General features: G+C 47.7%; 2 protein-coding genes and 1 long non-coding RNA gene across 5 annotated transcripts; 1 reads left to right on the top strand and 2 right to left on the bottom strand.

Annotated features, from left to right (window-relative positions):
• Positions 1–2,892: 2,892 nt before the first annotated feature.
• On the bottom strand, positions 2,893–13,343 carry SMIM11 (small integral membrane protein 11). 2 transcript variants are annotated; one of them, XM_010981003.3, is made up of 5 exons: positions 13,276–13,343; positions 10,314–10,396; positions 9,600–9,702; positions 5,938–6,119; positions 2,893–3,841 (listed from the first exon to the last, which is right to left on the bottom strand). In XM_010981003.3, exons 3-4 carry the CDS (start codon positions 9,609–9,611, stop codon positions 5,955–5,957), a joined length of 177 nt encoding a protein of 58 aa, XP_010979305.1. In that variant the 5' UTR covers positions 9,612–9,702; positions 10,314–10,396; positions 13,276–13,343; the 3' UTR covers positions 2,893–3,841; positions 5,938–5,954. The 2 variants fall into 2 exon arrangements, with proteins under 2 accessions (XP_010979305.1, XP_010979307.1); XM_010981005.3 differs by lacking the exon at positions 10,314–10,396 and having other exon boundaries at positions 13,276–13,333.
• On the top strand, positions 9,981–11,962 carry LOC105089851 (uncharacterized). The gene is made up of 3 exons (XR_837218.3): positions 9,981–10,061; positions 10,301–10,362; positions 11,613–11,962. It is a non-coding gene; the product is annotated as an uncharacterized LOC105089851 (long non-coding RNA).
• A 3,185-nt stretch (positions 13,344–16,528) lies between the features above and the next one.
• On the bottom strand, positions 16,529–22,679 carry KCNE2 (potassium voltage-gated channel subfamily E regulatory subunit 2). Of its 2 annotated transcripts, none has more exons than XM_010981007.3 (2): positions 22,513–22,679; positions 16,529–17,566 (listed from the first exon to the last, which is right to left on the bottom strand). In XM_010981007.3, exon 2 carries the CDS (start codon positions 17,552–17,554, stop codon positions 17,183–17,185), a length of 372 nt encoding a protein of 123 aa, XP_010979309.1. In that variant the 5' UTR covers positions 17,555–17,566; positions 22,513–22,679; the 3' UTR covers positions 16,529–17,182. The 2 variants fall into 2 exon arrangements, with proteins under 2 accessions (XP_010979309.1, XP_064333971.1); XM_064477901.1 differs by lacking the exon at positions 22,513–22,679 and adding an exon at positions 20,068–20,186.
• Positions 22,680–23,203: the final 524 nt, after the last annotated feature.

Below are 23,203 nucleotides of genomic sequence, written 5' to 3'. Positions count from 1 at the left end.
CCTGCTTTCTGCCCTAAAGGGCCGGGAAGGAGAGGGGACAGCAGAATCCAGCCCCTCGAGCCCCACCCACCACACCCAGCACCCCTCCTCTACCTCAAGCCACAGGGGAAACGGAGGCCACTGCCCAGCTCCCCTCAATATCCCCTCGCCCTGCACTGACCGGGGCCTCCAGTGCCTGGCCCCCAGATGCCACCCACCCGCAGCCCTGCAGGTTCAGTCCTCCCTTCCTCTCCCATTTCCTTCAGCCTGTGATCAGGATCAAGCTCACTCCATCCGGAAAAACCTATCAATCTCACCTTCCTCCAAGGCTGCCAATGTCTCTGTCTCTTCCTTTGAGGTACGCAGCGCGCTGCAGCATTGGGAAACACAAGTTCTTTTACAATTTTCAAATAATCAGTTCATCATGTTTTCAGGTGAAGTCCCTCCAAATTTAATTCATTGGGGCTAATGGTGTCTCTTCAAATAGTATGATCAACACATTAGAGTCCAAAACATCTGGAAGCATGAGAAAACTGAGCCAATTATTTGAAAAACTAACCAGTTATTTATAACCAACATATTGCTTAGCCATAAGTTTGTCTCCTGAATTTGCAGACCACACACACGAAGTAAGAATGCAAAGGGCACTGTTTCTACTTCCTCACGTCCTCCTGGCTCCCCACAGCCTGGCCTCTGTCCTCATTGCGTCGTCTTGAGGAAGGGGCAACCCATGACTCTGAAGAACGAGAGCTCCTGCCCGCCCTGCCTGTCCTTGCACAGGAGTGAAAAGCACCAACCCAGAGCTGAGGTCCACATCCTGTCTCCGCCTCTGGCCAGCTGTGGGGCGTTAGATAGAGAGACCAACCTCTCTGTGCCTCGGCCCCCTCATCTGTGAGAAGGGTATGATGACAGCTGCTGGGGGTAACAGGTGGAAGAACAAGTGCTGAACGAGGACCGGCGGCTGCCTTCTGGCTCCTGCTCGGCATTCTACCGCTCAGACGCTCTTCCCAGCCTGGCTCCCGGCTCATCTCCCTCTGCCCAGCACTTAAAGCTCAAAAGGAGACTCAAGACCCACCCCATCACAATCCCCTGGGGGGTTCAAACTGGAACACAAACTCCTGGTCACTCCCGAATGGGTTCTGATGCGGTGCGGCTGGAGTCCAGCCCAAGAATCTGCATTTTAAACAACCTCTCGCACATGCTCCCATTTGAGAACCTGGCCTCAATCCACTTTTCTCCCCAGGCTGTCCATCACGCCTTGTCTCCCTCTGACACAGACGAGACCTGCACTAAAGAATTGATCCCAGCGGGTGCCGGTATCAAGTCCACTTCGGGTGAGATGCAGCTCTGCGCATGCGCCTCAGGAAGGCGTCATCCAGGCCACTGTGCTTCCTAGAGATGAGAATTTGGAGACAGGATGGCGAAAGGTGACCTTTTTTCAAGCACCTCAGATTTTTCGTTTGAAATATTCAGTTCCTGAAATATATTATGCACGACTATGCCTCCCTAAGCAAAGTATATAAAGACAGTTTCACCTTATCCTAATGACTAGAATCATTATTATGAACAGGTCACAATGGGTGGCGGTCTGACCGTTGGCTTGGCGATCCTACCTACCAGTTCTTAGGCCTGGTCTCCTGCTTAGAGATCATCTCTCTTGCTCTGAGGTATTTCTGCTGCCAACAGCCTTTCTTCATTTCTGCTTCTAATGTGTTGTAAGCTTAAAGACCAAAAACGTGTTAGGCACACATCTAGTAAGATTAAATATGGTCTGTGTCAGGGAGTCTGGGGCTCTCCTGTGGGCGGAGGACGTAAATTCCAGTTTATGCTCTTTGAAACATCTTTCCCCTACCCAGGGACAGATTCGTTCTCAGTTACGGTGGAGTGGGGCTGGATGGCTGCAGTCAGATGAGGCCCTGGCTGTGGGCTTTAACAGTCACTCTACCCACCAGCATCCACCCACACATTCATGCACCAACCAATTATTTAAAGTCAAGCTACACATTATGCTGTACACCAGAAATGGACACATTGTAACTGACTATATACATCAATAATAAATAAATGAAGTCAAACTACAAATCTACTGACTTCATGTTTATGGATTGGAATAGTATCCGTAACTCCAACGAGCGACCATCTCCCCCTAGTGGTCTAAGAGAGTATCAGAAAGGTTAACTTAAACCCCAAAACAGTTTACAGAAAACCCGTGGGCGTGATCAACGGTTTTGTCCAATCCTTAGGTCATCCTCTACCAAATTTCCCAAGATCCCAAAGCCTAGAAAAACATCTGTGTTTAAGATAAACATGAACATCTACTACGTAGGCATAGATTCTCCATGGAAAGCCAAGAACACCTCTCCAATTCCCTGCCTTTGGATTAATGAGGCTCATGGGTGGAAGGACACGTGGGAGGACAGTGTACCCAGAGGTAGGGTGTGCAATGCCAGATGTGCTGGGAGCTGGTGATGCCCTGGTCCTGCAGAGAGGTGAGGAACCAGAAGCTGAGACCCCAGAGCAGGAGCCTAGAGCAGGGTGGGTGGGTCACCCGCCAGGCTACGGAGGGTGCCTGACAAAGGCAGGAGGGTAGGCCATGGCCCAGGGTCAGTCCTGGGCCCTACCTGAGCAGGTCAGGGAAGCGTGGGGCCAGGCTGCAGAAATCCCAGGGCACTGCACCTCTGTTCGGGTCATCTGTTCATGCTGTGTGGGACCCAGCCACAGCGAGGCTCCCGGCAAAGGCCAGAGAAGCGTCATGCAGGGAGGGTGAGGTGTGAGCAGAAGGCAAGGGCCCCTTCTCACTATTTCAGGATTTGTAGCTTGTAGGGCAGAGAGTCTCTTAAAACTCTGATCCTATATAACTTCTGTTTTCTAATTTGTGATAAAGCACACCCAGCAATCACAGTAGAACTGAAGAAGGATATAATTCCCTTTATTCCTCATGTTTAAAATTCCAAGTTCCACCAATTGGGGGCGGGGGGCATTTACTAATATGCAAATTTTCCACCTGGCCGCCACTGGCAATGAGACCAAACATTCCACCGTGTTTATGGCTTTGGTTATTGCTTCCTTATTCCCCATCCTCTCTGGTATCTTGAGAGAAGTATAAAAACATGAACCTCTTAATAGAGACCTCAATCTGTTATGTGCCAAGTCAAAATACCTATCAACCCCACTTCTCCCAACTCTGAAAGTCTCGGCATGTCCCATACTTCCTCTCTTAGCAGCAAACTGGTGGGCAGAGAACAAAGCACAGCGGGCTGCTCTTCCTTCTTCACAACAAGACTCAACAGAGTGAGTTTCTCCTAGACTTGGTGCCCATCATGGCAGACAGGTCTCCCCAGTACTCCTCCCTGCAAGGACCCCCACACGTCTGCGGAGGCCCGATGCTCCTGGATGAGTGAACAACCTCCCTCTGCTGCGATGGTAAAAACACGTGAGGAAGGGCTTGGAAGAGGGAAAGAGGAGGAAGGCGGGGTACACACCAGGGCAGCAGATCAGAGGGATGGAGGGGTGGGTGAGCGTGAGCTGGCCGATGCCACTGCTACGGCCCAGTCCTCTGTGGAGGGGCACCTATGATCTGGCACCCACAGCTCAGAAATGCTGGAAACGTAAATGCTGGGGTTTGTGTGTGTAAGAGAGAAACACACACACACTTTGGCTTATTCCAAACACCAGAGACACCCTTTTAACAAAGTATGTTTTTTTTAGTAAACAAAATACTGGTTCTTTTAAAAGCGTATAAAAATTCACATCACTTTAAGTTAGGCTATAGCTTGGGAATTTATCTTCTGACACGTCATTCAAGAATTAAGTCTTTCTTCTCAGCTGGAGTCCACTCAAGTTGACATTTAAATTACAAAACCTAGAAAGGAAAACCAAAAGGGTAAGTATGAAATGTCTGAGAGAACAACAGTGAATGTTTTACTTGCTCAGCGCTAACCTTTCTGCTCAGCCATTTACACTTAACAAATAGAAACCACTGAAGATTATCTATTCATGAATGTATTTTTAGCATCACAATTTCCTTTCATCTAAAAATTCCTTTTGTTTAAAACAAGGCTCCAGGCCAAGCTTTAAAAAGCGGCCAGCAAGGAGGGGAGACAGACTCCCCCGTCAGTTCTGGGCTCAGCCGGGGAAGCCATCCATCCCTGCTCACCGACAGCCTGTGCTGATGTCTGTGGGAGGGAGAAGTGTTTATGACCTCACACCTAATTTTTCCTCCTCTTTGTGGTTTAACCCACAAAATGATGACTCAGTATGGAAAAGAAATCCAACCAACATTGCAATAGAAACTGCCTTTCCTCGCCCTTTGTGATTTCGAAGTGCGTCCTCTTGCCCCACTATAGTGCTACTCCTGAGTTTTAGTCAGTAAAACATCTTTCTAGGAAAACAATTTATAAAGGCAAGGTTTCCTAACAATAGTTTATTTTGCCTGGCAAAGCAGACAGCTCACTGATGACCCGTGAGCAGTGAGCAATGAGAGAGGACGGTCCCCTCCACTGGGATGAGAACAGAGGCGGAGGGAGCGCTGCCTGCAGCTCGCTCCCATGCACTCAGGACGCAGCGCAGCCAGGGCTGGGGCCTTGTGGCTGCGGCCCCGTGGCTGGATGTTCAGCCTGGGTTCAATTCTGGTTCTGCTCTTCCCTACATACGGTATGGGCCGTTTTTTAAATCTGAATGGACCACACAGAACTGTTAGGAGTTGTCAATAACAGCGCTGTATATGAAATGCGTAGCTAAATGCTGGCACAGAACAATCTCTCAATACATATTGCAATTGTTACTAATAAGTGTGCTTTTTAGCCTCGACAAGTCTACTGGTGCTGTAAGGGAGTCACCTTTACAGAAGCCTGCCTCCAGGAGGAGAGGGGTTTGGGGGGGTCACCGATCCAGTGGTCCCTACCGTGGCCTGTTGCTGAGAAGACTATGGAAGAATCACCTAAAAGGTCTTCAAAAGAACAGATGCCCGGACCCAACCACAGACATGATGGAAGCTCTCTGGAGCCTGGGAATGTGCATTTTTAATAGGCACCCCAGGCAAATTCTGACCATCAGCCAAATTTGGGAACCACTGATCTAGAATTCTCTGCTACCATATTTGAACCCTTTAATTTTTAAAGAAAAGCGTAGAACTTTGCTGCTAAATGATGCAACTGGATGAGTACACCAGAATTAAGAAAACTGCTAACTGCTGTACGTTCGATCTGTAAGTGGGGGGTTTAATAACTTCCTGGTGCCTTAACTCAACAGACACGTTCCAGGCACCCCCCCTGTGCTGTGACAGGCACCCGATAAAACGAGGAAGACTTTGTGCCTGACGAGGTGATCATCGGGACGGGTCTCTAGGCCAGGGGACTAACTGGCAAAGGCCAAGGGGCATGAAAGTCTACCATGGTCACGGAAAGGCCCGCAGGAGCGGAGGGAGGGGCAGACGTGACCTGGGTGAAGGGCACATTGGGAAGGGATTTACACGCCGCCCCTAGGAGTCGGACTTTATCCTGCGGTTAGCGGGGTTTCTTAATCTTGGGCACAGGCAGGGGTCTTAAATGACCTGGACCCCACTTCCTCCCCATCCCTGTCTGCAATTTTATGTACAATTTAGGTGTTTCTAGTATGTGCGCTTCTTTGGGTAAAAGGTCTACAACTTCCAGAAAATTCTCAAGAGTCCTGTGACCCAACTCCTGTTAAGCATCACTGCCGGGGACGAGACGGAACCACCGCGGGCCGAGAGTAGAGGCGGAGACGAGTGACACGTACTCTGTGGCTCATGGCAGCCAGGGCGCGCGGCCAGGATCTGCACACCTCACCCACACAGCTGCTGTGGCTGCGCTACCTGTGGGGCCACGCGCCCTCACACGGCCTTCAAACCCGAGGGAGCCGGGATTCCCGGAACCATCACATCCGCTGGCGCGCCCGCCCTCACCCACCACGGGGTGCGCGCTTGTAAAGCCCCGATACCTGTGATTCCGGAAGCTTTAGTCATCTTTCTTCTCTGACTGCTTCTTCTTTTCAGCCTCCAGTTTTTGCTGCTTTGCTTCCAATCTCTTCCTTTGGTATATTTTGACTCCGGCAAATGCCAGGCAGAGAATTAATGTTTTGGCTGCCAAGATATACAGCAGCACAGGTATGTGCTCAAGAACCTGAAAGAAGAAGGAGACCATTCTAAGTGCTCCAGAACTGGTAAGGAACGCTCTTCTACGTGCCTTCATTTGACAAACATTCACAGACAGGACCACCAGAGGACGACGGACAGAATAACTCTGCTCTCTCATAACCTGACCGGGCACTTTGCCGATCACCCAGGCCCTCTGCGTCTGAGGCAATGACACGGTCCAGAGCAAGGAGCCAGAGCCAGGGGCCTGGTTACAGCCCCCCCTCCGCCACTGACAGGCCATGTGACCTGGGTCAGTCCCCTGATTTCCTGAGCTTCTGTCTCTTCATCCACAAAGGGAGGCCGGTCCAAACCTTCCTTCTGAATTCTCCACTTAGATCGGTGGCTGTGATTTTTCTCTTGGTTCCAGCTACTCATTAGCACTGGTATTTGAAGGTAAAATAAATACAAAAATAAAATACAATAAAAGTTAAAACATTAAACTTAGCTACTCATTCACTGGTCCTATAGTTAATTTCCTGTTGGAAGTTTTAACCCATTGGCTAACATGACGTCTGGGGAATAACCAGGGGTTAGAATTACTCACTCTCTGCACTAGCAGGCATTATTATGAAGTCCTATATGTCACAATCAAATCTAAAGGCAAATGCTAAACGCGGGGTCCCCTCCACGTGGGACGAGAGACAGAGTGATGCGTGCAGCTTGCTCCCGTGCATCCAGGATGCAAGGCAGCTGGGGCTGAGGCCTTGTGGTTGAGCACAAGCAGCTTAGAACACTGATTTGGTGTCCAAGTCGTTCCTCCCTCAGACCTACAGCAAATCTCCCCAACCTCCCCCAAATAATCCTCTAATTCATCTACTTTCTTGGAAGTTCACATTTTAGAGATGAGGCTTGGCTCTATGTTTATAAGCCAGATAAGAAAGGAAAGAACGTTAAATTTTACCTCCTTGGAAGCAAAAATCACCAGTTTGGAGATACAAACTTCCTTTCACGCTCACTGGGACTTCCCAGGCTGAAGCGCTGACTTACCCTGGCAGAGGTTAAGCTTTCAATTATCTCAGTCTCTATGGATGAGCCTCTGGAGTCCTATCATAACAGGGCCCCATCACAGCCCACAGTTCCCATGACCTAAAACCCAAAACTTAGCTGTAGAAGGTACAGGAATGTACCTCGCAGCCAGAAGTTAGAAAACCCACTGAAATCGAAACCCATCAACAATTGGACCCAAGTAAGTTTAGGTTTGGGTATTTACTTTCATTTTAAAGGTAGTAGAGAGGAGGCAGCAAGACGCAGAAGTTTCCGGACTGGGAGAGGGGTGGAGCAGTGGCAGTGGAGGTCAAGGACACCACAAGGGCTAAAGCCGAAGGTTTCAGGGCCCCTGTTCCTGCATCTCTCTTGGACAGATTTGCTAATTCCTCAGTTGTGTTAAATTTCTTCCTTTGATTTCTTTCTAACAAGCCCTTCATGTTAAGTCCCCAAACATGCAAATCTTCAAGGAGGTAAATGAATGAAATAATGTCGGGGTGGACTAGATCTATACCAATTAAAAATACAATACCTGTGTAATGAGAATGACTGACTTTTAAAATAGTCTTGCTCCTGCACAGGCAGTGTTGCCTGTCGCTGATGGCCACCAGCCAACAGAGCCAGAAAGGCAAGCCCAGGATGCACTGGGGGCTCCGTAGTCCTTCCTCCTCCTGGGACTCACCGAGTCAGGGCGTGGGGAGGGGCCATTCCTTTCTCATACTACATGGAAGGACCCCACCCTTCCCCCACCTTCCTAAACACGAGGTTGCTCCCTGGTAGCCCTGAAGCTGTGTCTGCCCAAAGTTGGAACGGTTCGGGCAGATTTTGTTTCTGACACAGGAAAGGACTCTTTTGTGACAAGCAGAGTTGGCCCGGGTGGTCAAGGGGGGTTGATATCACTCTGTAATTAAAATGAAACCTTGCTCTGTGCAGTGCCTTGCCGGTATACACCAGCATCGCCTGGGAACTCATTAACCCCGGGCCTCTGCAATCAGAAACTCTGGGGGTGGGGCTGCAATCCTTATTTTACCTGGTCCTCAAGGGGGCTTTGATGCACCCTGCAGTGAGAGAACGCCAGCCTCGGAGCCCCAAGTGCCACACTCTGATCTCTGTTGCTGAGGCCTCCAGAACCAGGTACCGCCTGTCATCCCTACTGACTTCAAGCTCTGCAGAGGCTAAAAATCCTCCCCTAAATCTGCCCCTACACTGCTCTCTGCTCCCCCCACCTCACTTACATCCTCTCACAGCCTCATCTTTCCCTCCCAACCTTTCTACGGGCAGCTCTGGAGCCCAAGTACATGCATAACAGACCCTCCCACATCGCCACCCCTTCACAGAATCCTCACTCTTCCTCCTGGACCTCAGCCAGGCTCTTCCTGGACAACAGTCCCCAGAGCCCTCTTGCAGGGCCCCCGGGCCCCACAGAGCTGGAGCTGGAGGGGGTCTGTTCTCTCCCGGCTCCCAGTTCCTGATTCCAGACCTTTCCAGTTCTCCTTGCAATGGAAAGCCAGGGGCTGTTCTGAACAAGGAAATGCTTAGAATAACTGAAGAAATACATACAATGAGATCCTAAGTTTGAAAGCACGCACATTACACTCATATATATATGGAAAAAATACTAGAAGAAAATATACCAAATTGTTAGTAGTAGCCATCTCTGGATAGTGAGATGATACATGATTTGGATTTGATTTTACACTTTTCAAAGCATCTGATTGCTCTCTTAGCTAACTTCCACCCCACCCCACTCCACCCACTTTGGGGAGGTAATGTGACACCCCCCTTCCCCCAGGAAGAGCTGCTGTTGCCCGCAGCCCTCTGGGTGCTCGCGGCTAACAGGAAACTCTCTGGTTGCCCCTGAACTCCGCTCCCACCAACTGCATCTGTGTTTCACAGGGGTCAATTGTTGTTCACGCCGCAGCCAGTTTATTTAAGTAGTATGTGATAGTAGAATAGATAACAGATAATTTATTTAAACACAACATTAATGAAATGTGACTATGTAAAGGAAAAGCTGTTTCCATGAAAACTAAGTTGAACGCTTTGAAGGACTCAATTTGAACTGGAAAAAAAAATACTATTGGTAACACAAATGTAAAAGATTAGGGAAGAAGAGCATAAAAATCTGGAAAGATTTTGTATGTAAACTGCTTCATAAGATCTTCATCCACTTTAAGGAAACCGAAGTGTGAAACTGCAGGTGAAACTTTAAAGGCATCGTTTTTGCAAGAAAAACGAGGCGGATCTGAAGTCAGTGTACGTCCTCTCAGAGATAAGGTCTAGCCTTCCTCCAAAAATCTGGTCAATAAATGTACCCTTATATATTTGACTTAAAATAAAATATTAAATATTATTATGATTCCCACTTTACTTTCTCCTTTTTTCTTTTTAATCAACCCATCTCTACAGAACTGGTATTCTGAAGTTTTATAATCAGGAGAAAGAAAAAATTCAAGACATAAATCTTTAAAGTTATCCTCACCTTCCAGTTCATGTTGGACCAACGGGGAATTCACTCCTGATCAGCACAGGCCACTCAGACAATCATAGGAGGAGAGAGAGCTGGAGAGTCAGGTCTCACCGCCCTGGTGGGGAGAAGAAACCGGTTGATGTGGGTTTTCTAGAGCAGACCACCTTAGGAAAGCTTCTCTTTGATGGAGAGAGAGGACGCGTGCAAGACTGTAGAAAGGAGGGTTAAGAGTCCCCACAAGGTGACCCAGGGCCGGGCGGAAAGCACAAGGCCTGGGTGAGGGCTGAGAAGCCTTGGCTCTTGTTTAACAAAGAGCTCCTGGGCCACTCTGCACCGGGGAAGGGAGCACAGCCCCAAGCAGAGGTGACAGTGCAGCTCACAAGGCAACACGTGCTCCTGTTCCATTCGTCTGTGGACACAGGAACCCGGGTCCAAAGTCTGTTCCTCCTGTCCTGAACAAGAGCTGGTTTGTGGGTGAGTGTCATTCTATTTCTCAGGCCCTCCAAGTATGAGTTAAGCTAAGCTTAGTTTTGAAAAAATGTCTGGAGGGAAAGAAATAAATGATAGGGGGGGGAAATTGTCCTCAGAAAGCCTTTCATATCTAGAATTCCCTCTAAAACGTGAGGGAGACCTAGGGGAAGGGGAGGCAGAAAGTGACAAGGCAGGGCGGAGCTCAGGATGTGCTCTGAGGCCTCACATGTCACTATTTTTAGATATGACACATACCCCAAGAGTCAGAAGACTTGAGCTCTGGATGAGGAACCTACACACTCTGGTAAGTGACTTCCCTCTTGGGGCCTCGGTCCCATCTGCAAATGAAGAAAGGGGGTGTCAACTAGGCGGGCCCGACTTTTTCTGCAGTTTGGCAACTTACAGCATCATGATCACAGCTTCACTTTATCGTGCCCGGCTGTGCTAAAGTGCACTGCATGCATTAGCTCAGCTAGTCTTCACACCAGCCCCACGAGGTGTAGTTCACTGTCTGCATTTCAGACACAAGGAAACAAGTGACATGTCCAGAGTCACACGGGTGAAGGGGTGGTGGGGAGGGGGGCACAGACTGGGATTTGAACCCATCCAGTCTCTGGCTCCAGAGTCTTCTAAGGCAGGCAGACAGCTTTGCACCCCCAAATCACAGGGATGCTCTTCTTTAAATGTACTTACAATTAGAATTAAGAAAAGCAGCACAAAATTTCACAGGCCTTTAGAATGGGGATAATGAGATAAACTTTAGGGACTTTTTTTTTTAAACTTTCACTTACAAAAGCATCTAAATATAAAAAGTTCAGGCCTTATCTATTCAAGGTCAATGTGTCTTGAAAACAAGCTGACAGCTGGCACAAGACAGCCAAGTTCTCCCCGTGACTTTTTCAAAGTCAGATAAGCTAACGACAGGAATTTACACCATAAATGTGTTTAAATGTGATGACCGTGACCTTCATGTATAAATGGACTATTTGTCTTTAAGAGCTGCAGATTCTGACCTGCACTGGAGAAATACATTCCTAACAGGTTATTGCTGGAATTTTCACTTTCAGTGATCTCTACTAATTGCAGGAATTAGCCACGCTGTAAATTAAAATGTTTAAGTTTGTGTAAATTTTATTTTTACAACTCCTGCTGTTGTTGAGTTGTAGACAAATATAAGCAGACAAGTTTGGCTGTTCCCCACACGTTTTCTAAAACCAAATTATATAACAAGTGAATTAAAGTAGGTAAGATATTAATTCCCAAGGTCAAGGACCACAAACAGGTCCAAAAAGCTTATAGGAAGAAATAAACTAAAAAGAATGCCACCCACTTACAGCTCCAGGCCATGGAGGATCCTGCTCCCGGCCAGCACACAAACTATGTTTACTAGTGGTGTCACCTTGGACAAGTCCCGGCCTCTCTAAGCCTCAGCTCTCTTGTCTGTAAATTCTCCTTCAGAGATTGGACTGGAAACACTAGGCACCATGCTCAGCACACAGAGAGCACTAAACAAATATCAATCATGATTATTATGATAAATCTCTCTTTCCACAGATGGACATGTCAAACTGAAGAGCATAAGCCTGCAGCATCCAGCGAAAAACGCCGCCATCACAAGACAGCAGGGCATGATATAAAGAACCAGCACTGGACGACCAGGAGAACTGGCCATCTGGACTCTATTCTTGGTGGCACCAGTGGCAGGGCATGTGACCTGGGGCAAGTTATTAGCCTCTCTAAACCAAAGTGATATCATTTTTAAAACCAGAATCCAAAGAACAACGCTGCAACTCTAAAATTCCTAAGTCACCATTCTCTTTGATATCATGACATCTGACTGTAAAAATATACTGGCAGCTGCCTCCACTTCACATCCAGAGTTATAAAATTCAATCTCTTTAGGACAGAAATATATTTAAAGTCAATCTGCAAAGTAGTGTAAGGAGTGCATTGAGGGTGGGAGACCAGAGGGCAAATCAATCAAGCTCATTCACACCCACTGCCTCCAAATTATAACTTTTCCTCTATTTCCCTTAAATTACATGCTCCAACTCAGCCATTTTTGTAGCACCCTGCAGGACTTGAGCAAACGAGGACAACTGAGAAAGCTAAATATATCAGCAGGCTATTTGCTCTGCTGCCATCTGTACACCTGATGTGATGTTAGAACCAGGAGGCAGCTGGTGTCTGAGGGTTGAACTGCAAAAGCCAACTACATGCCGACAATTTTAAGAGGCATAAAATCTATCAAGTGCAGGAAGTTTTAAACTTCCCCTGGAACTATCCGCAGTCTTAGCTTAAAACTCAAAATAACAATGGCTTACATAGATGTAGTTCTATTTCCTTTACTGCAAAAATATTCTGATTTTTCCTTTGCTAGCTTTCTCCTAAAAAACAGAAAAGCTATTGGCTTATTTTGATTAGGCCAGTTAAAGCAACATGGACGATGTATAGTCCACAATCTACGTTTTCTTCTAGGCACACCTAACAAACCCAAGGCTCCGTCTGTCTCTTGGTGTCTAGGCTCATTCCAGCCACTAATTAGGCTGCGTCCTTAGGCTGAACTTTCCGAAGCTGTTCTCAGTCCCAGTCTCTACCCTTTCCACCCCAACCCTTTCCCCAGTCCTTTGAGGTAGCAGTAGGTGCGGGAGGAGGGGGTTCCAGATGAACCTTGGGTATCACTTGGCCGACCTCTGGGCCCTACGCCCGGGTCTGCCGGGGTTCCCAGGGCGAGGGGCTGGGTCTCAGTTCCTCTGTAACCAGAGAGCCGGGCCAGGGTCCTCCCAGCTGTCGGGGCATGGCCCCGACACTTGAGGAGTAACACCTGCCCCGCTCAGACCCGAGAATGAGGGACAATCGCTTTCCCCACCATTCTGCAAATCCGGGCGTCCAGAGCTTTCGCTCGCCCCCAAATTTCTGGCCGGAACCGACTCTGGACCGCGCTCGCCCTGCCTGCCAGCCTAAACACGCCCCTGGGTGCCTGGTCCGCAGAATCGCGGCGCCTGGACAACCGAGGCAGGCAGGGGCGCCCGGGCGTGGGGGGGGGGGGGGAGGCGGGGGGGTATGGAGGTTGTCACCCTGGCGGTCCCCGGTGGAGGGCGTCCTGAAGAAAAAGAGCGAACGCGGGGCCTGCCATACAACTCCCCAAACCCCAGCGCCCCAAAGAGCAGCGGGGCCTCGGCTCACGATCCCCCTGACACGGACGCCACCCACTTACAACTCCAGGCCGCGAAGGATCCTGCTTCCGGCCGGCACACAAACCACGACTCCCACAATGCCGCGGGGAAACTACACGTCCCGGCATGCACCGCTCCGCGCGCCGGCGCAGTGGGCCCGGGCCGTCTCGCTGCGCGCGCCGCTCCTTGCAGCCGCGCTGTGGGCTGAGGAGGCCTTTGTGGCACCGTAAATAGGGTCACAGGATGGAGTTGGCTGGGCCTGGGGCGAGCTGGCTGGGCATGGGCCGGGCGCTTTCTTCTAGGCCCGGGGCACGTTCTCATTCTGAGCTTACCTGAGCTGTAGGAGGACGGCGGCCGGAGGGGCGCTCGCTCTCCCTGGGTGCTCCTGGCTGTGTGCGACTGAAGCCACGTGGGTCCCCAGAAGTTTCCAAATTTAGCGTGTATCTTCTCTGCCAGAAATGCATGCATTTTCCTTTGGTATAGCGGTAGGGTGCCCGGTACAAGGTTCCCAGATTCTTTCCAGCACACGCTTAGTAAACTGGAGCGGAGTTTGAACGCAGTCAGTCCTTGCCCCACGGGAGGGCACAAACTGGACACCCAAATTCAAGTGTAACGAGAAGGAAGTTCACTGACTTCTTACTAGGCTCACCCTTCTCTGTATGAGTAAACGGAGGCAAGAGGAGATTAAGTGGCCGGCACAAGAAAACGAGCTGCAAATTGGAGCGGCATATTCGAGGTTTGAACCCAGGCAGTCTAACTCCAAATCCCATTGTGACGTCTTGGTGGTGATGAAATTCAGAATGTTAGGGAGCGCAGAGGAAAGGACAAACAGGGATTGGAGGGCGGGATAGGTGTTGTGAAGCTGGATGGTTAGTTCTGTCAACAAGTGACATTTCCCTGGAGAAAGTAACAAAAATAGCTTTGTTTTAAGCACTTTAAGGCTTTTGTCTAACAGAAGCCTCTTAATAAGTCTATAAAGAACCTGAGAAGACTATAACCATTTCACAGATGAGGAAATGGAGACACAAACAGATTAATTTGTCCAGTGTTTTAAAGCCCCAAGTGCCAGAGCTGGGACCTGACTTGGGGTAATCTGGATCTAGACTCCAGCAGGGCATACGCTACCATGTGTTCCTTTTCAAATTGCTCCTGAGCTGTGCTGTAAGAAGTAAGGGGGACTCAAATCACATAGAGCCAGTAGATCAAGCAGAAGAAACTCTAAAAACAAATGGGGTAGAAAAGAAAACCAGCAAGTTGTTTGAGTTGGCATTTTTAGTTGCCAGGCTGAAAGTAGCAGGCCTGGGTTTGGTGGGAATTGATGCTGGAGTGACAAACTGGAGCAAGTGCCGGTAACTGCAGACCTGAAACGCTCGTCAACATTGAGCGTTTCTCCCATTACCCCAAAGTAAAGTGGGCTGATAATCATCTATGTTGGCTATATATACTTTAAGTGATGTTAATAAACATACTTAATTAGGAAAACCTTGATTTTTCCCCTTTAATTTGTTTTCCTATGTCAAAGATAAACAAAGCCGGACACCAGCTGAAGTGTTAAGGATAGACCTTATTTAGTAACTATCACAGTAGGGAAGAGAGTCCAGCATGAACTGAACTCAACTTTGATTTGTGCAGAGGTAACTGGGCATTTAAAAAAGGAGAATGAGGGAGTATGAGGGGTGCAGGCACTTGAGCCGAGTCAGGGAAGTGGAAATTTCCAAAAAGCAGAAAGGATTGGTCAACTTGATCTGGGTTTGTTAATAGACACTTATCTGGAGGAGAAACGAACTTCTCTCTTTATGACTGGAGGCAGTGGTACAAGTTAGAACAAAGTGCCCACCAGGTGGGAGGGCTACCTCCTTGAACGTTGGCATTTCAAAGAGACAAGACACTTCTGGGTGGTAAGAGATTAACAGCTCAAAGCTGGAGAGGAAGGATTTATAATTATAAGATTTCTAAAGGAACTAACTGCTCTAGGAGAGATTCAGGGGGCTGAATGGCCTCTCTTCAAATTTTGGCTGGAACAAACAGTAAATTCTCCTGGCAGCTCGTTGATTTTCCTAAGGCAGGCACTTTAAAGGGAGCTAGGGTCCTCGTAGGGAAGTAGCCTAGAGCTGTTAGAAACTATGGTAGTGTTTGCTCAGCATCTTAGTGTGGGGAGGTGGATGATACCTTTTGTGCCAAGAATCTGCAGTGTTTATAGGCCAGGGTTGAGGTCTAGTTGAGAAAAAGGCTCAGAGGAGCCCAACCAGAGTTTGATCAAAGAGATAGTCTTTGTCAGCTGGTAGAAACCTTGGATTCCTCTCTGGATTCAGACCCAAGGCTGTGATTTTATAGCCTGGGTTGCTGCTTTGGCCGCACTGGTTGAAATGTCCTGTGTGGTACAGCATTTCTGGGTTTCTGATCTCAGGAGGGAAGCCCCTCTTGCCATTTCTGCTCTTGGAATGTGAATGACTTTCCCTAACACTGTATTCACTGCTTCTGTTTGCATAATTGGATGTTTGTTATCAGGAAACAGATACCCTATATAGACCTCACCCTAAGAGACAAAATAATCCATAAAGGGCATTGAAGAAGGGCTCCGTCACTGAATTTTGTCTTAGTGCCGAGACTCAAGGTTCTGCTCACAATCGCTCTGCCTTGAGTAGATGGGGGAGGAGAGTGTGAGTGAGGACGCACGAAGTTTCATGAAGCTGCAGCCCATACATCTGTCTTGACATTGACTTTCTACAATCAGCTACTCTGAAAGAGTAGACCTTAACTGGAGTTAGGGCTGTCCTCTGTCCTGCTCTAGCTACGCCACTTTGTGTTGGTATCGCCATGTTATTTCCACGTCTGACTCCCTCTCTACTGAGTTCCTCCAGCTCAGGGAGTCACACTCATCTCTGTACTCCTGGGGTCTAGGTCAGCAACCCAAGTAGACAGATATTAAATGCTGTTTGATTGAATTAACGAATGATGTCACCAAACCTGTGGACTGGAGATTCCCATCTGTAAATGAAATGGTCTGACAAGACTACAGTGATCACCGAGCTGCCTTCCAGGCCCAACATCCTGTGATATCATGACCCCCAAGGTTCAAAGTGTTAAGCAGCTGCTGTCTGGCTCTTCAGTAGACATCAGCAATTCACACACTTTCGTACGTTAGTGCAAATAAGTCTCTTGAAACTTAAGTGAAAAGAAGTAATTGTAAATAGAGAAAATAAATTGAGTGAAAAGAGTGAGTCATTTATAAAGCAATGTTATAACATTTTATTATTTTTTTATAATAACAAGAAGTTTTAAAGGTTAGTTTTCTGTAAAAATTTTAAATGTTAATTAACATGTTTCTGTTGCACCAGGTAGTTTTTAAAGATTCTACTCCTCTGATGTGGACTCTGCCCCTGTGAAATGTTTGTTCTGTCCACGGACTTCCAAATAAGCTCAGTGGTTCTGTTCATTCATCATTTCAAACTCTGCATTCATGAATTAATAAATAAATGCTTCTCTGTCAGTCCAGTGAGAAGGTGATAGATTTTGGGACCTCAGCGTCTGGGTAAAACACCTGGATTATTTATAAATTGAATTAGTCACATACAAAATAATATTTCATGAGAAAGAAGATGCCATGATTTGTTAATCTCTCCTTTCTGTCCCCACTGCCACTGCCCAGGCACTTTACTTCAAATTTGGCCTTATTTCCACTATTGACATTGATTAAAATGGCATTTGCATTGCACAGAAAGTAAAAGAAATCTTCAGCATAAAGTATTGCTCCAATAAACAAGCATAAATCACTGAGATCGAAATGCCATCTGTCTCAGTTGACCAACCGTGTGATCGCCATGAAAATTCTCAACAGAGAGCGAGGAATTGAGTGTCATCTCAGCATGACAACTTGGATTTGCTCCATGGCACTGGCCTCTCTTCATATTCGCATGTCAGACGATGGCTCTGTGTCTCTCGCGCTTATCAAGGAGACATTATGAGTCCCGCTGCACCAGTGCTCTCAGGGATGTTGGCCTTGGATTCTTCCAGATTCAAGATCTGACTCTTGTACTTCTCCTGCCAGTCCTCCACAATATACTGGTGGTAGGGGTCGTTGGAGTGTTCTCGTCTCTTGGATTTCACCGTGCTCACCAGGATGGCTACGATGATGAAAGAGAACATCCCAATCATCACCATGAGGTACAAGATGACGTAATAGAAGTTCTCGGCATCAACTTTGGCCTGCAGAGCCTCTTGTTCAACTGTCGTGTTTCTGCGCCAATTGTCCATGTAAGTAATAAAAACCCTCTTGAAGGCATCTTCCAGTGTCTGTGTCAGATTGGAAAGAGTAGGCATATTTCCCTCCTGCTGCAATTTAAATAATAAAATAGATGAACAGGTTTAAGAAAACGGATTCTTTCTGCACTCGGCTACCTTAAGGGAAGGAGGGAGGGGCGTGCAAGGGGGGAAAGAAATATTATTATTATTTTTTTATCTGGCTGGTGATTGAGTAAATATTTTGTTATTCTTAAAATGTTGCATATGCATTTTATGCAGTTTAAAAATATTTATTTGTTTATTTGTTTTTTGGGGGAAAGTAATTAGGTTTTTTAAAAATTAATTAATTTTTAATGGAGGTACTGAACTGAATGGAGTATTGAACTCAGGACCTAGTGCATGCTAAGCATGCACGCTGCCACTGAGCTATGCCCTTCCACCTCATTTTATGCATTTTTTGCATGCATGATACCTTACAATAAAAGTTTAACGGAGCACATAACACTGTACATAGTATGATCCCAATTTGTATATGTAAATAAATGTATACATGCAAATGAAAAAAGACTGAAAATAAAGCGTTTGCAGTGTTAATAGTGTGTGGTATATTCAAAATTTTTTCTTCCTTATGTTTTTCTTTTGTTCAAAATTTTCTTCAATAATCTTCCATTCATTACTTTGTTCCTGAATAGATCAGTCACCTCACAACAGCCAGCATGATGCCTTGTTCATAACAGATAGTCAACAGACATCAGTTGAAAGATGTAATGACTGATGTACGTTCTGTGTTTTTAGAGAATTACAGGGCAGAAGATTGCAAGGGGCACTGACAGACTTTGCAGTCGGCCCCACCTCCTATGCCTAGACAGTGCCTTTTCCAAGTATCCTGAGGAGATGAGTGTGTACATCCATACTTGAAAGAAGTACTTTAGGGAAGTGATACAAAAGAACAACCTGAGAGATCATTCATCAACTCCCACTCTCTGTGCCATCCTCACTCTCACTGCCCGGCCACCAGCACCTGTCACCTGGGTGATACAATGCAACGCACTGCAACCTTCCCCAAAACCAGCTCCTCAGGCTGCTTCTGCCCCTCTCTGCCCTGCAAGGCCATCAATGCACTCTTGCTAAGAGGGAAATGGGAGCCTATCACTCCGTTGTTTTTTAAACAATGCAGTCCCTTCCTGTTGTTCTCAAAAGAAAATCTTCATTCCCTAACAGGTGTACATGGCCTGGTCCTGGCTGGCCTGCACTCTTCCCCATTCATTCTACCCTCATGCCACCTGGTCTTACAGGCCTGCCTTCCCCCAAGGCAGTAAGCGTTCTCCTGCCTCGGGACATTTGCACATCCCATTCCCTCTGCCTGGAATACTTCTGCCTGCTCTTCCCTCTGCTACCTCCTCACCCTTTTGGGCCAGCTTAACTGTCACTTCTGAGAAAACTTCCCTGGCCCTGCTCCCAGCCAGTCCCCCCCACCCATACCACCACTCTTCTCCAATAGCGTCTTACTACTTTTCTTCAAAGCTCTCTTTACAATATGTAGTATTTATGTGTATACACTGCTGGTGTGAGTGTTTGTGTGTCTGTGTGTGTGTGTGATTATTGGCGTATCTTTCCCCGTCGACCGTCATGTCTGTGAGGGCAGGGCTCGTGTGACCTTTGTCTATCTTGGTACAGCCAATAGTGGCACAGAGCCTGGCCCCTAGTAGGTACACAATGGATGTTTGGTGAATAAATGACTGTGCTGGGCACACGCTGGGCACTGGAAATGAAGCGATGACAAGTTCGAGACTTCTGTCTGAGGAAGCTCCATGTAGTGGGAGAGACACAGACAGGGCGAGGTGCAGAGTGGGCAAGAGGTGTGAACAGAGGGATGCGGAGCTCAGAGAATGGAGCCGAGCAGGACTCGTAAATGGGGCAAATTCAGGGAAACAGAACCAGGGAGATGGAGCAGGAAGTAAGCCTGCAGGGCCACCCCGTCAACAACATTGGCTTTACCTAACAGCCTTCTAAGTCAGTGCCCTCTGAAGCAAAAAAAAACAAAAACAAAAACAAAAACCCAGGTCTTTCCTCCCACAGAACATGCCTTCCCTTCATTTCACTCACTGAGAATTCTTGTACCTAAGATAATGCAGGTTTCTTAATCTGATGTTTTTCTTTTTTTCTTTTTGGTAGGGAGGAGGCAATTAGGTTTATTATTTGTTTATTTTAGTGGAGGGACTGGAGATTGAACCCAGGGCCTCATGCATGCTAAGCACGTGCTCTACCCCTGAGCTATACCCTCCCCTCCCCCTCTGATCTGATGTTTTAATTTCTATTATTTGAAAAGCTCTTGGGTCCTCCTCTCCCTCTCTCCTCCACGCAAAGCCTGGTGGGTTGAAAAGAAACAACAAACAGGTAAGATTCCCCAAGGGCACGTCACGCAGGGTTTACAAGCAATGTAACAGAGGCGTGCTTTTCCCCTTAAAACAACACAGTGGACTGTGAGCGAGTGCGGCTAACCAGGCTGTCATCCTACTCAAGACATCACCACTGGCTCCTTAATCCTTGAAGAGCCAAGGTCTCCTCATTCGGGGGGATTTCACACTTACTTCGTGAATCAGAAGGCACCCCTACCCCGCAGCGCCAGGTCAGGGCTAGCCTGACACATGTGACGGGGTGGGATTACTTCACCTGCGAGCATTCTCACCCTCTTGTTTCTTCCAGCCCTTCTCCACTTCTTCATCCGATTAAAAAAAAAAAAAAAAACTGTGATTTGCCCAGCTTGTACACCCTCTGTGGCCCCTCCAGAGAGAATTCCGTTTCCTTTTGTGAAGCCAAATTGAAAAATGGGTAAAACATAGAGATAACTTAAAAAACAGAACAAAACAAACAAACAACCCTAGAAGAGCTAAGTTTACAAAATAAAGGGCTGGCGGGTGCTGAGGGGAATTTGGTATAGTGGAGGGTCCCGAGCATGTGGGGTAGGAGGAAACTGAGAAAGGGAAGAAGAGGACTCTTCTGGGCAGAGAATTAGATCCCCTGTAGTGGTCTTTCCGTCAAAACGGAAACTATTCTAGTTATTTTTGCACACTGGACAGTGCTTCTTTGACACATCTCCAGATCGGTAAGCACTGGGCCACACGGGGCCGGCCTGGGACCTGGGTGCCCCCAGAGAGGTGATGGATTGCAAGCTCCTAAGTGCTTTGAGCTCCACTGCCCACTCGACTCCCATATATCTCGTTCGTGGGCTGTGCCACTGTGCTCGAAATTGCAATGGCCCCTCTGAGTGGAGGCAGTAAAGGCCCAGAGTTACACAGGAAGGCCCGTAGGATGGGCCACACTCACTGCCAACATCGCTCTGTGAACGTTTTCATCAAAGCAACACTTTAGTTTTTCACCACCTGCGAAAACCCTGGGCCAGTGCTTGGCTGATGAGAAGTGCTCAATCGTTAGTCCCCTGTCCCTTCAGGGCTCTGAGAGAACACGGGGGACATAGGAGAGGTAAATTTGATGCCATCCAGGATGCGGAGCCTCAAGGGAAGCCTCAGTCATCCACAGCTGAAATGAGGATGGGAACCTGAAGCCCAACCAGAAATCTCTGCCAAAAATAGCTTTAAGACAAGAGACTTCGGTGCTGGGTCCCCCTGGAGTAGGGTTTGTTTCCAGGTGTGGGCGAGGCAGCATCCGTCCACCTGTTGGAGCTAATACTGCCGACTGTTTGTCCAGCTCTTCTAGTGTGGACAGAGGCGCACTGCTGAGCAGATCAGGAGGTGCTTTTTGATAAGACTTAATCACAAAGCTGGAAAGGGCCTATGGAGATTAAATGCCTAAGTGCTGACCCTTGGCCAGGATGAAAAAGTCAAGTCCCAGGAGGAGTCACCATTCAGATGCTGTTGCTTGAGACACGGGCAAAAACCAAACCCCAGTGCATGAGAGCTATTTCACTGATGGCCATGCTGCTAAAACACTTTCAAACAGATCTACATTTCTGATACCCAGAATAACTATTTAACTGAGAGAATTGACCATATTTGGCATAAATGCTCAACCCTCCTCTAAGCAGAATACCTACCAGGCACTCACTTCAGTGCTGCGAAGGCAACTATTACGTAATGCTCTATTGAACTATATGAAGTTGCCAGTTTTAGAAGCTAAAAAGGGTCAAATTTGGCAATTTCATACATAGTTCAAACTAATACATGTGAACCTACTTTTTTCAGGCATTTTGAAATAGATGGTTCTTGCTCAGTCAAATAACCAGATGGGCCCCTAGAGGTGATTTGGGCTGGTCTGCTGCTTTGGCAGGTGGAGGAACTGCAGCTCAGAGAGCCTAAATCACCTGTCCACAGTCACAGTGCTGAGACTAGAAACCCAAGCCCCCCAGGCTGGCACCCGGCACCCGGCACCCGTTCTGTCCTAGCGGAAAGTCCCAAATTCCGGTAACTCCCTGTTTCCATCACCTGTAGCTGGTCAGCTCAGTGGGCAAAACAAAAGAGACCAAGACCATGGCTGGAGGTGATGCATATCTATTAGTTGTGCCTGATCTTCAGGACACATGATGACCACCTAATTCCAGCTGCACCTGTCACAAATGTGCACAATTCACGACCAGGACAATCCGACACTGAAGAAAGTAACGTGCACTTGATCCCCCAAATCCAGAGTTCACTTTTCTTGAAAGGTTGTGGATCATTAGCACCACCGGGACTTGCAAAAGGCAACAGAGTCTGTCAGTTTTACAACAAGAGTAGAAAAAGATGGTTATCCACACTAATCCTGAAACTCCCATTAAAAAAAAACTTTCAAAAGTTTTATCCAAAGGTGACTACTGAAGAAACAAGCAAGGAAAACACTACAAAAAAGAGGGAGAAGGAAGATGGGGGAAGAGGGAGAAGGAGAAGAAAGAGAGAAAGTCTGCAAACGAGGAAGGAAGGAAGGAAGGGTCAGGTCTTCTTATACCAGGAAAACCATTTCTTTCATAATTTTCTGGGGGGAAAAATAGCTTTGTTACTTAATTCCTCAAAAAAAAAAAATAATGAGTGATGGAAACTTACCTGCACTGGGCGGTGCGTGAGCAGAACTCCTCCCTGTGAAGCCGGGCAGCCCCGCAGGGTCTCCCTGGTGCTGGCGGGCCCCCGGGATGGTGCAGAACCCTCAGGCTGCTGGGCAGCTTCAGCCTGCAGCCAGCTGTGCCCCGGCTCACCCCCGTCTGCAATCCTAGGCTTTTACCAACCCAAATATTTAATCTAATCTTAAGTGGAAAGTTAAATACTGACTGGCAGCTGGTAATTAACCTTGGTGCCGAGGGGGTGTGCCTGCGGGGAGTCCAGCATCGGGCAGGGGCCTTACAAGTTCCCTCTTCAGGCTTCGCGATGCCAGCCCCAGCCAGGGCAGTGCCTGGGCACAGTTTGCCACCCTCCCAGGATGAGTCTCAGAGGACAGCTCATTCCCTGCAGACCTTGTGGGGAAGGGAAGTGTCCCAAAGAGCTGAGATGAACGTAGCCATCTCTGAGTGGTCGGTGTGGGTTGAGGACAAAGCCCTATGATTGGAGACAAGTGCCCTTATTCTGAGCACCTCCTCATAAGCCAACATTTCATTTAAATACCCCTGTATGGGACAATTTCCAAATGACTTAGAACAACACTGTTGTCTTGTAGAACAGAGACTGGCCACAGAAAGGTGCTAAACAGAGGATTTGAAAGCGAGCCCACAAAGTCAGCAAAAACCTCAAAAGAGCGGAACAA

The sequence above is a fragment of the Camelus dromedarius genome, chromosome 2 (assembly GCF_036321535.1).
Source record: "Camelus dromedarius isolate mCamDro1 chromosome 2, mCamDro1.pat, whole genome shotgun sequence".
Classification (NCBI taxonomy): domain Eukaryota; kingdom Metazoa; phylum Chordata; class Mammalia; order Artiodactyla; family Camelidae; genus Camelus; species Camelus dromedarius.
Note: the sequence above shows the minus strand (reverse complement) of the source record. Positions and strands in the feature narration are given on the sequence as shown.